Genomic DNA, 13,623 nt, shown 5'->3' with positions numbered 1-13,623 from the left:
GCCGGGGTGCCACATCTTCCGAGCTACTTTGCACTGAGCTGCCTTGGTCCGAGCTACCTTACGCTGGGGTGCTGGGGTTACGCCAAGGTGCTTATGCTTGAGGTGAGCCTTAGGCAAGTATGGGCAGGAGTGTCAATAGGGCTGACCCAAAATGTTTCCACTTTGGGATACTTATCCGTAGGTCGGGGTGTTCCCTTAAGAGCTCGGGGCCCACTGGAAGGAGCTCGGGTCTTAGAAGGAGCTCGGGAGTCCTCACTTGGAGGGAGCTCGGGGCACTTCCTTAGGGAGAATTCGAGGTAAGCTAGATGTTACTTCTCAGTGAGTTGCCACGTCCATCGAGTTGTCTCGCCGGGCTCCAGTGAGTTCATCACGCCGAGTTATGGCCAGGCTACCACACTGAGTTGTCATTTATGCCAGTTTGTACCCACGTGTCCCCGTGCTACGAGGTCGGGCCAAATCACCCTCCATCAATTTCCCCCCACTCCCTATGCTGGGGGTTCTAACCTAGTGCGGGGAGTCCGCGTTGTGCCGGGTGGATTTGGCTTGGAGCTCAGGCCTTCTTATTAGGCGGCTTATTGGTCAAACCAGTTCACTACTCGGCTCAATTAAGGGAAACCTGGGTCGCGTACAGTCTACACGCGGACGTCACACAATCTATGGACTCCACGGACGTCAAAAAATGCGCTAAACCAATTTCGCTTCAGGGGTCGCATAGTCGGTTTTCTTGAGAGTCGTCTGATCATCTTGATCTTGACTGTTGATGCTCGTGTATAGTGGCTATAAATAGCGAGGGTCCTGGTCATTTTTTCCTCGCCATAAGTTCTCAGCATTCGTCTTGAGCTCACGTCCAAGGCCTCCAGCTCGGGTCAATTCTCCCCAATTCGGTTGTTTTTCCTTGGTGAGTCACGTTAGCTTTTCTTTCAGTTTGCTTATTACTTCCAACTCATTTTCATTTATTTCATGTCTAGTTTCGATAGTCAGTTGGACGAGCCCAAGGTGGGTACCTCAGCTCAGGGTGACCCCACCGAAGTCCAGTCTCACGAGGCACAGGAGGCCTTGTGTAATCTGCGTTCACCTCTCACCGAGGTCGGATGCGGGATAGGTTCGGTCCTTCCACTATGACCCTAGAGAGGCTATGATACCTCATCCAACAATACAATCTTCCTAGGGAGTACACCTACAGTCTACCTGCGGGTAACTTCCCATGGGAGAACGGTCCTAATGAGATCATGATCTTCTGGGAGCAGCTCATAGTCGGGCTTCGTCTTCCTTTCCACCCTCTTATCATAGAGGTTCTGAACCACTTCAACGTCACAATAGACCAGCTTCACCTAAACTCCATTCGTAATGTGGTTGGGACCATTTCTCTTTGCTTCGAATATGTCTTCCCTTTGAACTTAGACATTTTTTGCTCGATCCTCTCAATAAAGAAGAGCGCTTCAAGCGATCTCCCTGAGCACAGGCAGGCTTACTACTTGTCCCCTTGCTTGGGTTTCAAGTTACTATACAAGCTTCCTAGCAAAATCCCGACCTGGAAGCAGGACTACTTTGTAGTCCAGAGCACCACGGGGTGGCCCTTCCCCACTCATTGGAGGGCAGCTGTTCAAGACCCTGGCGTTATCCTGGACAAGAAGACAAGGGAGACACTCCAGTCATGGGCTAAGCTCGGGTTTAATTACAAGGATTATATCACCGAGAGCAAGCTCATACAAGCCGGCTTGAGTCTGGGTAGGTCATCTTACCTAGAGTTGAAACATTTTACCTCTATGGTTTGTACCTTTGAGTTGCTGACGCTGGGCTTTATTGTAGGACCCATGGAAAAAGAGAAGCTTAAGGGAGAGAGGCTCTTCAGCCATATGAAGGGGAGGAAGAAGCGAGCTGCCAAGAGAGCTCCCGTCGAGTCCCCACAGGCTTAAGGGAGAAAGGATCTTCCGCAGGCTCCTACTTTTGAGCCTGAGCTCCTAGATGTACATCTGATCATCTAGGCCCCACTCCAGCCTCCTCCACAAGAGTAATTGTATAGAACCCTAGCTGTCTAAGGCTCATCTAAATCTAGCTTTATGAAAGTCAGTGGGAGCCACTTTGGTTTGACCTAAATTAAACTAGGGCGTAATATTTCATTCCCTCCACTGAAATATGAGTGCATGTGATAGGGAGATTCATATGATGAACTCTCTAAAGGCCTTCCATCATTAACATGAAGATGGGTCTTTCAGTAATGAGGAAACACACCATAAAATTGGGCTATCCATTTGCTACTGAATCTGTTGGATTATTTCATAAGGTGATAGGGGCATCATAGACCGATGTGGGAGGGGCCTATCCTAAAATGGAAGACTCTCTCACGGTACCTTGGCATTCACAAATATGATGGGTGAGCGCTCACTGGATAGAAAGGTTTAACCTAAAATGGCAATGAACCTTGTCTAACAAAGGCCAAAGGGAAAGCTCATAAGATGAGTGGATATGATCCTTCACAAAAAGGTGGTGGGGTTATGCAACTGAAACAGTTGGCTCAATGCACCCTATGTGATTTTCCACATTTCTATAGACATAATTCATAGTCTCCATCACTGAGATAGGAGGAAAATCTCAGAGATGAATAAATGGAAGTGAAACATAGATTGAAAGCCATATCTATGTAGATAATATGAATCAAATAAGGTTGTGAACTAATATTTGCTTTGCCCTTTATCAAAAATGGCAAACGTTCAATTCGCTAAACTATTGGACGACAACAAGCTTAAGGGTCCCAAATTATTCTAATTGGTTCCGTAACCTTATGATGGTCCTAACATTCGAGAAATTGGACAAAATTGCTAAAAACCCTGCTCTGAGTCGTCTGGGTGACGGGGCTTCTAAGGCCAGACGAAGAAAGTATCAAGAATGGGAGGAGAAAAATTCTCTTTCCGAGTGTTATATTATAGCCTCTTTGGATAATCCGATACAGCGACAATTCGATAATCGAAGTGTCCAAGGATATATTGGATAGTCTAAATACTATGTATGAAGAGCAGAACCGTTCTACTCGTCAGAAGGTCTTAAAGATGCTTATGACCGCATAGATGACTGAGAACCAACAGGTTCATGACCATTGTCTAAAGATGATAGGTTATATTAATGAACTGGAGGCTTTTGGGTCAGGGCTTGACTATGACACTAAAATTGATGCTATCCTCAATTCCATGCCTCCCTCCTTCAATCAATTTACCATAAACTATAACATAAATAAGCTAAATGTTAGCCTTCAGGAACTCAGCAATATGTTGCAGAGTGTTGAAGAACTAATTGAGAAGGATAAGCTGATAGCCATGCTTGTTGAAGGTGGCAAATCGGGCAAGAGAAGGCGGAAGGCTAAAGGGAAGGCTCAGAAGAAAAATAGCAAAGTTAAGAAACAGATGAAGGATAAGGCGTTGGATGCCTGTCACTTCTACAAACAGGTCAACCACTGGAAGAGAAACTGTCCTCAATTTCTGAAGACTAAGAAGAAAGGTAATTTCGAATCTTTTATTATAGAGACCAATTTGTTGGTCACTTCTGTTTCCTAGTGTATTGAATCCGGGGATTCAACTCATGCGTGTTACTCACTGTAGGGGTTTAAGATAAGCAAAAGACTGAGTGATGGAGAAGTGACGCTCTACTTGGAGACTTTTGCAACAGTTGCAACTATAGCCATAGGAACTGTAGAATTAGTTTTCAGAGAAGAAATTATTGTATTAAAAGATTGTCTTTTCATACCAAATTTAAGAAGAAATTTGATTTCTATCTCAAAATTGTGCATGGATGGTTATTCTATCTTATTCAATAATGTGATTACTATTGAACAAAATAAAAAATTCCTCGCATATGGAGAACTTGAGAATGGTCTCTATTGTTCTCCATCCTTCTTTGGAAATGAACCTTACCGAAACTACATCAGAAATAATCCCCAAGAAGAGGACTCGTGATATAGTGAATCCCACATGCTTGTGGCATTACCGACTTGGCCACATTAATATAAATCGTATCACAAGGTTGGTAAAGGATGGTCCTTTAGATTTTCTAACTGTAGAAGATCTTCCAACTTGTAAACCTTGCCTTCAAGGTAAGATGATGAAATGACCATTTAACGGTAAGCTTGAAAGATGTACAGGCACACTTGACCTTATACATACTGATGTATGTGGTCCCCTGAATGTTAGGACACGTAACCAGCTTGTTTCTTTCATAACCTTTACCGATGATTACTCATGGTATGGTTAAGTGTACCTAATGAGACATAAGTCTGAATCTTTTGAAAAGTTCAAAGAATTTAGACAAGAGGTCGAAAAAATAGTTAGGGAGAGAATTCAGGGACTACTTAAAGGACAATGGGATAGTATCACAACTAACTCCTCCTGCTACACCACAACTAACTCCTCCTGCTACACCACAACTAAACGGTGTGTCAAAAAGGAGGAACTGGACTTTATTGGATATGGTCTAATCACTTCTCATACACTCAGAGTTACCCACATTCTTTTGGGGTTACGCATTAGAAACTGCGATATACGTGTTGAACCGGGTTCCAACCAAATCCGTTCCGAAGACTCCCTATGAACTTTGGATTGGTAAAAACCAAGTATAAGACACTTGAAGATTTGTGGTTGTCTAGCACATGTTAAAAGAATAGATGCTGACAAATTGGAAACCAAGACCAGTCGTTGCCTATTCATAGGCTACTCCAAAGGCTATGTGGGTTACTTATTCTATGATCCAAAAGAGCAAAAGGTGTTTTGTAGTCGAAATGCCCACTTCTTAGAAAAAGATCACGTCCTAAATAATCATCATTAGGAAGTTGTTCTTGATGAGGAGAGCCCAGGGGTAGTGGGAGATGTCCCATCAGCTCCAGAAAATAACCAACCTAGGAGATATGCCCGGGTTTCCAGGCCTACAATTTGTTTTGGCTATGACCAAGAAAGTTACTTGGTGAAAGCCATGACTAGTGAAGAGGATCCCGTAACTTATACGGAAGATATGTTGGACATAGATTCCTTGAGGTGGGTAGATGCCATGAGAGTTGAGATAGACTCAATGAAGACCAATGGAGTCTAGACTCTAGTAGATCCGCCCCCTGGGGTAAAAGCAATTGGTTGCAAATGGATCTATAAGAGGAAGAAGGGCCCCGATGGTAAGGTTGAGACCTACAAGGCTCGTCTTGTGGCGAAAGGGTACACTCAGAAGGAAGGAATTGATTATGAAAACCTTTTCGCCCGTAGCCATGCTTAAATCCATTATGATCCTTCTAACTGTAGCAACGTACCATGATTACGAGATTTGGCAAATGGATGTCAAAACTGTGTTCTTGAATGAAGATCTTACTGAAAATATCTATATGCAGCAATTGCAAGGTTTCATAGTTGTGGGTCAGGAACACATGGTATGTAAACTAAACTGATCCATACATGAACTTAAGCAAGCTTCTAGGAGTTGAAACATCTGGTTTGGCTCTACCATCAAATAGTTTGACTTTGAGCAAAATCTGGATGAACCCTGTGTCTATAGGAAAACCAGTGGTGATAAGGATACGTTCTTGGTTGTGTATGTAGATGACATTGTACTCATTGGGAATGATGTAGGAATGTTAATTATGGTGAAAGTATGGCTTTCACAGCAATTCTCCATGAAAGATCTTGGAGAAGCCTCCTATATATCGGGTCTTCGACTCTATGGAGATTGATCGAAGAGGATAATAGGATTATCCCTGTCTGCTTACATTGAGAAAATAATCAAAAGATATAGCATGGAGAACTCCAAGAAATGAAATGTTCCTTTCGGACATGGAGTCACTCTCTTCAGGGGCATGTCTCCCAAGACTCCCAAAGAGATTGAGGGCATGAAAGAGGTTCCCTATGCCTCAGTCGTAGGGAGAATCATGTATGCCAAGCTGTACACTCGTCCTGACATTTCTCAGGTAGTGAGTGTGGTAAGTAGATACCAATCTAACCCAGGGAAAGAGCATCGGACCACTGTGAAAAACATAATAAAATACCTTCGAATGACAAAAGAGTTTTGTCTGGTGTTCGATGGTAGTTCACTACAGATCCTGGGGTATATTGATGCCAATTTCCAGTCAGATCTAGATGATAGAAAGACTATATCTGGTTATATTTTCATGATAGGATCATGTGTTGTTTGCTGGAAAAGCAACAAGCAAGGGTCCATGATAGATTCCACAACCGAAGCCGAATACATTGCCACAAGTGAAGCTACCAAATAAGCCATATGGATGAAGAAGTTCACTCAGGAATTGGGAGTAGTTCCATCCAACACATTACCCATTCCATTGTTGTGTGGCAACATTGGAGCCTTTGCTCGGGCTATGGAGCCACGAGCCCACTCGAAGTCAAAGCACATCAAGAGAAAGTACAATGTACTGTGGGAGATAGTTGGAAGAGGGGATGTCCTGATTCAGAAGGTAGAATCGGCGAAAAATGTAAGAGACCCATTGACTAAGCCACTGACACAGAAAGTGTTTGAGAAACACGTGGAAAGCATGGGACTCCAGCTTATACCCAATTGGACTTAAGTGCAAGTGTAAGCTATTAGACAGTGTATGCCCTTAGCTCCAATCAAAATGGTGTACATTATAATATTTAATGTAAATGAATAAAGTACATATTTGATTCATGTTATTATGGTGTATTTGTGTGCAATACCCTTAAACTAGACACTTATAAGACTCATGTTAGTTTAGAATCTTCATAGTCGTTGGATAGATCTAGGGAGATTTTTTCTGCCAAGGCTGACACTGATGTGCCGCCAAGTTGGTTGGGGCGTCTTGTCTCAGCTGCTAGAGTGAGACCTGAGGTACAAGCAGTGTGGGTTTTCTTGAAACCCTGAACCGGACCAAAATTCCAGTATTGCCCTGGACCTTAGAGATAGATGGGCAAAACTGGAATGTTACACCTGACCCCTAAACTCAATTATGATACTACACTAGGTGTCGGATTGGGTTGTCTTTGATATAACAATCAGTGAGATCCTTAGAGGGGGTTAAAACCTGAGTATGTCGGGACAGTCCAAGAATTCATCTAAGTGGGCGATCGTAGCGACAGGATCAGCCCCTTTGTTAGACAAAGTGAATGATCGGGGATGCACTCTCTCTAATAGAAACCTAAAATGCTGGCAGTTGATTTCAACCGTTGAAATTTGTTTTGCAAAATATATTTATATAGAGATATACATATATATTATGGTCTCAAAATGTTTGCAAAAGGTTTTAATTCCCGAGATCCATGTGAGTAGAGAGTGCAATACTGTACCTTGAAACCGAGGGAGAGGTCCTCTCTTGTCGGGCAATGTTTGATCATTCTGGGCTGAGAGGTTATGTGTATGACCATTGTGGGTAATACCTGATGGGCTAATCTTGCATCTGCCTACAATCCTCGAGTTTCTATAAGATGTCTTGACCCAATGACCATTTAGTGTAAATATTGGGCCCATTAAGAGCCCATGGTGATGGACTCAGGGGTTCACTGTTTTCTACAGTGAATTCGGCCAGACCTTGTAACAAAGGTTGGATTGAACCCATGTGGTTGATGCGTAGATTAATGTTTGGATCCCACGCCATACAATGATAGACAATTAGGGCAGCAATTAGGAGGTTAAGTGAGCACATAGACTTAATGGGCCTAAAGCCCAATTCGAACTAGCTTAATAAGATTAATTAATTAGGGGTGGTTCTAGGATTTAGATCAGCAGATAGGATAAGGATTATCCCTATCCACTCGAGAGTCCAGATCCAAATAAAGATTTGGATCAGCAAACTCCTAATTTGATTAGGAGGTTGATCTTTATCTGTACATATGATAAGGGATTATCCTTATCTCTTAAAGAGAGTCCATATCCAAATACAAGATTTGGATTAGGGAACTCCTAATGGGATTAGGAGATGCTCTCTTTAAAGTCTATAAATAGAGGAGCAGGGTGAACCTCCAAAAAAAACAAACAACACTCAGTTCATAGAATACACAGAGAGAAGAATCTGTAGTTCGACTACTCCTGTCTTTTGTTCTTACCTGCTCTTGTCGCCCCTGTCAGTTTGATCTCCACCTATGGGAGTGATTGAGAAAGGTTCTTGCTATTACCTTTTGGTAGAAAAGGTAATTTGAAGTTGTGCTCACCAGCCCTCCATCACATTATTGCTAAAGAATTTGGTTCTTGTTGAAGGGCCATCCTGATGATTCTACTCCACCTCACACTATGTCATCTTCAATGGGAGCAGTCTTTGGTTTTCTCCTTGGGCCTGAACACCTTCATTGGGAGTTACTATTACTCTATATCAAGTATATCCCTCTACTTTCCTTTGGTTTCAGATCTGGTCCGGTTTGGTTTCAAGATTGATCCTTGAAAATGCAGTTTTCTAAAATAGGGAATGTGATTCCCACATGAAAAAGAGAAATTTTCAAAATTTTGCCCAACATTCCTATAGGGTTCAGCCATCCATATGATAGATCTCTCATCCCTTCAAGTGTTTCTAGATATTAAGGACAGCTCCACTTCTAGTGCTTGATCTGCTTGCAAAAGTGGCATTAATCTGATGACTTATCTTTGTTCTACCTCTTTTGCTTGCCACCCTTCCTATGAGACCTCTTCTTGCCCCTATATTTCTTCCTACTAGATTTTCCTCCTTTAACATGTGTGTCTACTAGTTTGTCCTTTTTAATCAGTTCATTTGCTCCTTGCAACATATTGTTGAGCTATTGCAAGATAGTAGTTAGCTTGTTCATGTATGGTTCATAACAAACTGATTAAAGGATGTGGGCAGAGAGTTCAAGATGGCATCAATCTTGGTGTCATCATCTAGTTGGGAGCCAAGAGTCCCCAGTTCATTGATAAACCTTATCATCCTCATGACATGGTCATGAACCGGTTGGTTCTTGGTCATCCTCATGGTCATTAACAGTTTGAAGACCATTTGTCATGCAGAATGATTCTGCTCCTCATACATGGTCTTTAAACAATTCAAAATATCTTTATAGACATTTATATTATCGAATTGTCTATGGATAGAGTTGTCCAGTGAAGTGATGATGTAACACCAGGCAAGGGAGTTCTTCTCTTCCCATTCTTGATATTCTTTCTTTCTTGCCTCAGAGGCTCTTTCACCAGGATATTTCGGTGTTGGGTTTTTGTCAACTTTGTTCAATTTCTTGGACATGAGCATCAACTTAAGGTTGTGAATCCATTTTACATAGTTCAATCTTGAGCTTGTTGTCATCTAATAATTTAGTGAATTATCTGTGTGCCATTTTTGACAAGTTGCACAAGTAAATTAGTCCACAACCTTATTATTGTTTCATGTTACGTACCATATAAAGGAATTTTATCTACATTCCATTTCAATTTATTTATCTTTGAGATTTCCCTCTATTTCAAAGGTGGAGGCATTATTCATGTCTTTGGAATTATGGAAAATCACATAGGTGCATGGGGCCAATTGTTTCAACTGTATAACCCCATCATTTTCTGTGAAAAATCACGAATCCACCCATATCTCATGAGCATGGTTCATTGTCATTTTAGGTTGAACCTTTCTAATCGGTAAGTAATGACCTATCATATCGAGAGCCCTAAAGCAATGTGAGAGAGTCTTCCATTTTAGAATAGGTCCCTCCCACTAGTCTATGATGTCCCTATCATCCAATCAAGCAATCCCACTAACTGTCTTGGTGAAATGGATAGCCCAATTTTATGGTGCATTTCCACCCACCAATTTAGCCCATCTTCATGCTAATGACAAAAGGCCTTTAGAGATATCATCTCATGATATTCCTTATTTTGTAGCACTTGTATTATTCATGAAGGAACAGATATATCAGTCCCTATATCAGCTTTTGGTCTTACCATAGTGGCTTCCACTGACTTTCAAAAAGTTATATTTGAATGGGCCCCACCAAGGCTAGAATTCCCGCGTGGTTCCTCTTTGGAAAGAAAACAAGAGAAGGGCCCACAAAAAAGAGACCATTCAATGACCCATGGACATCATGGCAGTAATATGCATCCAGCCATGTTGGTGTGGAGAGCTACATAAGTCTTTTCATGGGCTAAGTGCTTATGGCCCATGTAAGAATCCCATTCACATAGCATATCACATACATAATTGATCAAAATCAAATAAAATATTGTAAAACCAAAGTCCATTTAGATTAACACATCATCAGCCCATTAATGGATCCAATTATCTAATAATATTTATCTTGGTATATGAGCCCAACTACAAAAGGCAATTCGGCCAATATAGCTACCCATGCTGAAATGGGTTTTTCTTACTTTAATCTAATTCTAATTAGGTTTTACAAGTATGGGCCGAATTGGTCCATGTAATGAACTGTCAAACATCCTAGATTCAAATTTGATTACATAATCAATGATCCAAGGGGTTATTATCAATCCCCAACCAACCATAGGTTTGGCCCATGAAAGTTTGACCAGAACTAGGTCAAATTGGCTTAGGGCTTGGTGCCAAAAAAATGCATCAATTCATAAAACTATAATAAAAAAATTTTTAGTTATGATTCACAATCATATCAGAAAATAAACAACAATTTAACAAATTAAACAACTAAGGCTGATAATGTGATGGTACAAATTTAATTTGGACAAATGTAGGAAGCCATTAATCTACTATGTCCACATCGATCTCCTTTTCCATCCTCTACGATCTCTGGAGAGTCCTCCGATGCAAATAAATTAGAAAAACCATAATTTCTAATGCTAACATAAAAAAATATCCTAATACATTTTTCTAAAAAAATAATAAAAAGTTAATTATAGACTAAATAATCAAATAATCGCATGGTGTGCATAAATCTTGCCACCATTAAAGAATTCAATCTTTATCACACTTTTATCCCAAGAATTCAAGAATTTAGAATAGAAAATTTATAAATAGTCTCAAAAAATATAAAGATTAAATTTCATATCATTGGCCCCATTCTGAGAACCGAATTCTCAGAGGTTATGCTTATTAGGTTAAATCAGCTAGACTAATTCTTCTCGATTTGATGTTTCTTTCAAATCTGATTCGGTTCAGCTCTTGAACTGAACCTTGTGTTTTGATACCACTGTTGGAAGGATTAGAATCCATCATATGGATGACTGAACCATACTAGATGTTTGGTCGAATTTCAAAAATTTTTCCTAACCTGTTCTGTGAACCGATTTCCCGGTGATTTTGAAAATTAATTTTTTTGAATCGATCTTGCATTAAACCAAACCAGATTTGAAACCAAAATTAATTTTGATTACCTAATACAAAGACCAAAAATCACAACTCCTAGAGTGAATGTTGACGTCCACCATCAGTCCCAAAACCAGCCTCTAACTAAAGATGATGCAATGTACGAGAGAAGCTAGGTCAACAACACTATTTCCCCAATTTTTTTTCTTATATAAACTCAGTGGGAAAACTGATAAAAATCAATTCTTGAAATGACTAGGTCATGATAGGTTTATGGGAGAGAAAACAGAAGAGGAGAGAGCAAGAGAGCGAGGAGAACAAGTTCTGTTTGCCCTCTTCCTCTTAACCCCTTTATATGGAGCACTCTCCTAATCTAATTAGGTGATTATTCAAATCTTATTTGGATCTATACCCTTTTTAGAGATTAGAAAGTGTGCACGTGTTTTGCATATGACGATTCTAGATGATGATAATTATAGTAATAATATATCCAAAATTTTTTATAAAGTTGATGTATTTTTTATTTTTTGTTTTTATATTTTTTCTTATTTTTTATTATTAATTAGATGTAGATTGCAAAATTCAAATCTGATTATATAAACACCTCAACCAAATATGTGATAATCAGATCGAAATATGAAGTTTCAAGTATCATTGGCATGCCTACCTACTTGGCTAAATTCTTCTTTTTGTTGTGTCTTTATTCTTTTGTTCATTTATAAAAAAAAAAGTGTAATATTTAAATAAAGGGAATGGGGCAAAAAGTAGTAGTTCAATTTATAATTTATACCTTACAATTAAATTAAGACTAAATTCAAAAATGAGTATTTTAGTCATTGCTTTAAAAATTGGACTATATTGAACAATCGAACCATTTAGGCCCAGGAATCGGTCAAGCCACCGGTTCCGTTTTGGCCCTGAACTGCTATTTTAGGAAAAAGTTGTTGAAATGGTTAGAGAACCATTAACCCAGATGGTTTAACCGTTAAAATTATTGACCCAGTTAATGATTCTTGTGTCACTTTCAAACTAATTCCAAATTTTTTATTTATTTTAAAATAGAATTTAAAAAACAAAATAATTGAAAATAACTTTCATATCTCATAATCTTATTCAATTATTCCTAATGGCCAAAATTATTTATGATTTTTAGTTTTCTATTTTGATTTTGAGTTTTCTCATTTCTATTATTCTTTTTAAGTTGTAACAGCAAAAAAATAAATACAATTCTAATGAAGAATGCAAGAAATGAGAGATTAAATGTCGATCTTATATTATAATCTGAGATACACCCCAAATCATCGATGAAGCAAATGATTAGTAATTTAGGAGAGATTTAGAGAGATGAAAGAAATGAAATAAGAGGGAAAACGGTGTTGTAGTAGCAGTGGTGATGAACATGGAGATAGCCATCGACGACTTCTTCTTCTTCTTCTCAAAGCAAAATGGTTATGCAACAATAATCAGTGAACATGGTGACAACCACCTCCGGTGATGCTTCCTTCTCTTCTTCTTCTACTTCTTCTTCCTCTTCTTCTTTTAACTTCTCAACTTTACATAATTGCCTCCTTCTTATAGTCTCACACTCCCGTTTATAATAATGTCTATATATAGTGGACTTTAACCTAATCATAATCTAATGGTCAAAATAAAAAGTTATATTGTATTTTACATCATACCGATTTGACCCACTCAAACTGAACGGTTGAACCCCTAACTCGGAAATCAAAAGCCAAAGTAGTTTCGTTTCTCGGTCAATTTTTAAAACCTTGATTTTAGTCAAAAGAAAGTTCGATAATTTTATTCATATTTTTAATAGTAGTTTAAATATAGAATTGTAGATGTGTTCAATTTTTTCTATAATATTTTTGTATTTTTGTGTAAAATAATTCTAATATTTCACACTTACTTTTTGTTTAATATGATAAAGACATAATATTATACATTTGCCTAAATGCTCTTTTAGAAAATTTATGTATTTTTTCATATTTGTATTTTTATACTTTATTAGTTTTTATTTATTTATTTATGACATTAAAGGTTAATACATTTGACCCAAAAGTTGAACTTTTTATTATTAATTTTTATATTTCATTTTTGGTCAATTCTAAATTATGTATTTCATTTTCATGATGAATAAAAATAATTCTTGTTTATTACACTTATTTTTTAATTTGATTAATAAAAATATAATAAATGTGTTTAATTTTTCTACATTATTTGTAAATTTTTATATTTATTTTTATTTTAAAATTTTTATTACCTAACCATGACTTCATAGGTTAATCAATTTGATTTGAATGTTTGAATTTCTTAGCTACTACTTGGATAAAAAATGGTTTTGTTTTTAGTCAGTTTTAAAATATATGGGATTATATTGTTAAAAATATTGACCTAAATCAAATTAGTTAATTTATTAG

The 13,623-nt window shown here is 38.5% G+C and overlaps 1 protein-coding gene across 1 annotated transcript; it reads left to right on the top strand.

Annotated features, from left to right (window-relative positions):
* The first annotated feature begins 1,137 nt into the window (after positions 1-1,137).
* On the top strand, positions 1,138-3,773 carry LOC148865228 (uncharacterized). Its single transcript, XM_088980118.1, has 2 exons — positions 1,138-3,492; positions 3,594-3,773. The coding sequence occupies exons 1-2, from the start codon at positions 3,066-3,068 to the stop codon at positions 3,599-3,601; spliced, it is 435 nt and encodes a 144-aa protein (XP_088836244.1). The 5' UTR covers positions 1,138-3,065; the 3' UTR covers positions 3,602-3,773.
* Positions 3,774-13,623: the final 9,850 nt, after the last annotated feature.

The sequence above is a fragment of the Nelumbo lutea genome, chromosome 3, assembly GCF_056320005.1.
Source record: "Nelumbo lutea isolate HS-2025 chromosome 3, American lotus-T2T, whole genome shotgun sequence".
Taxonomy (NCBI): domain Eukaryota; kingdom Viridiplantae; phylum Streptophyta; class Magnoliopsida; order Proteales; family Nelumbonaceae; genus Nelumbo; species Nelumbo lutea.
This window is presented reverse-complemented; position numbering and strand designations above follow the sequence as displayed.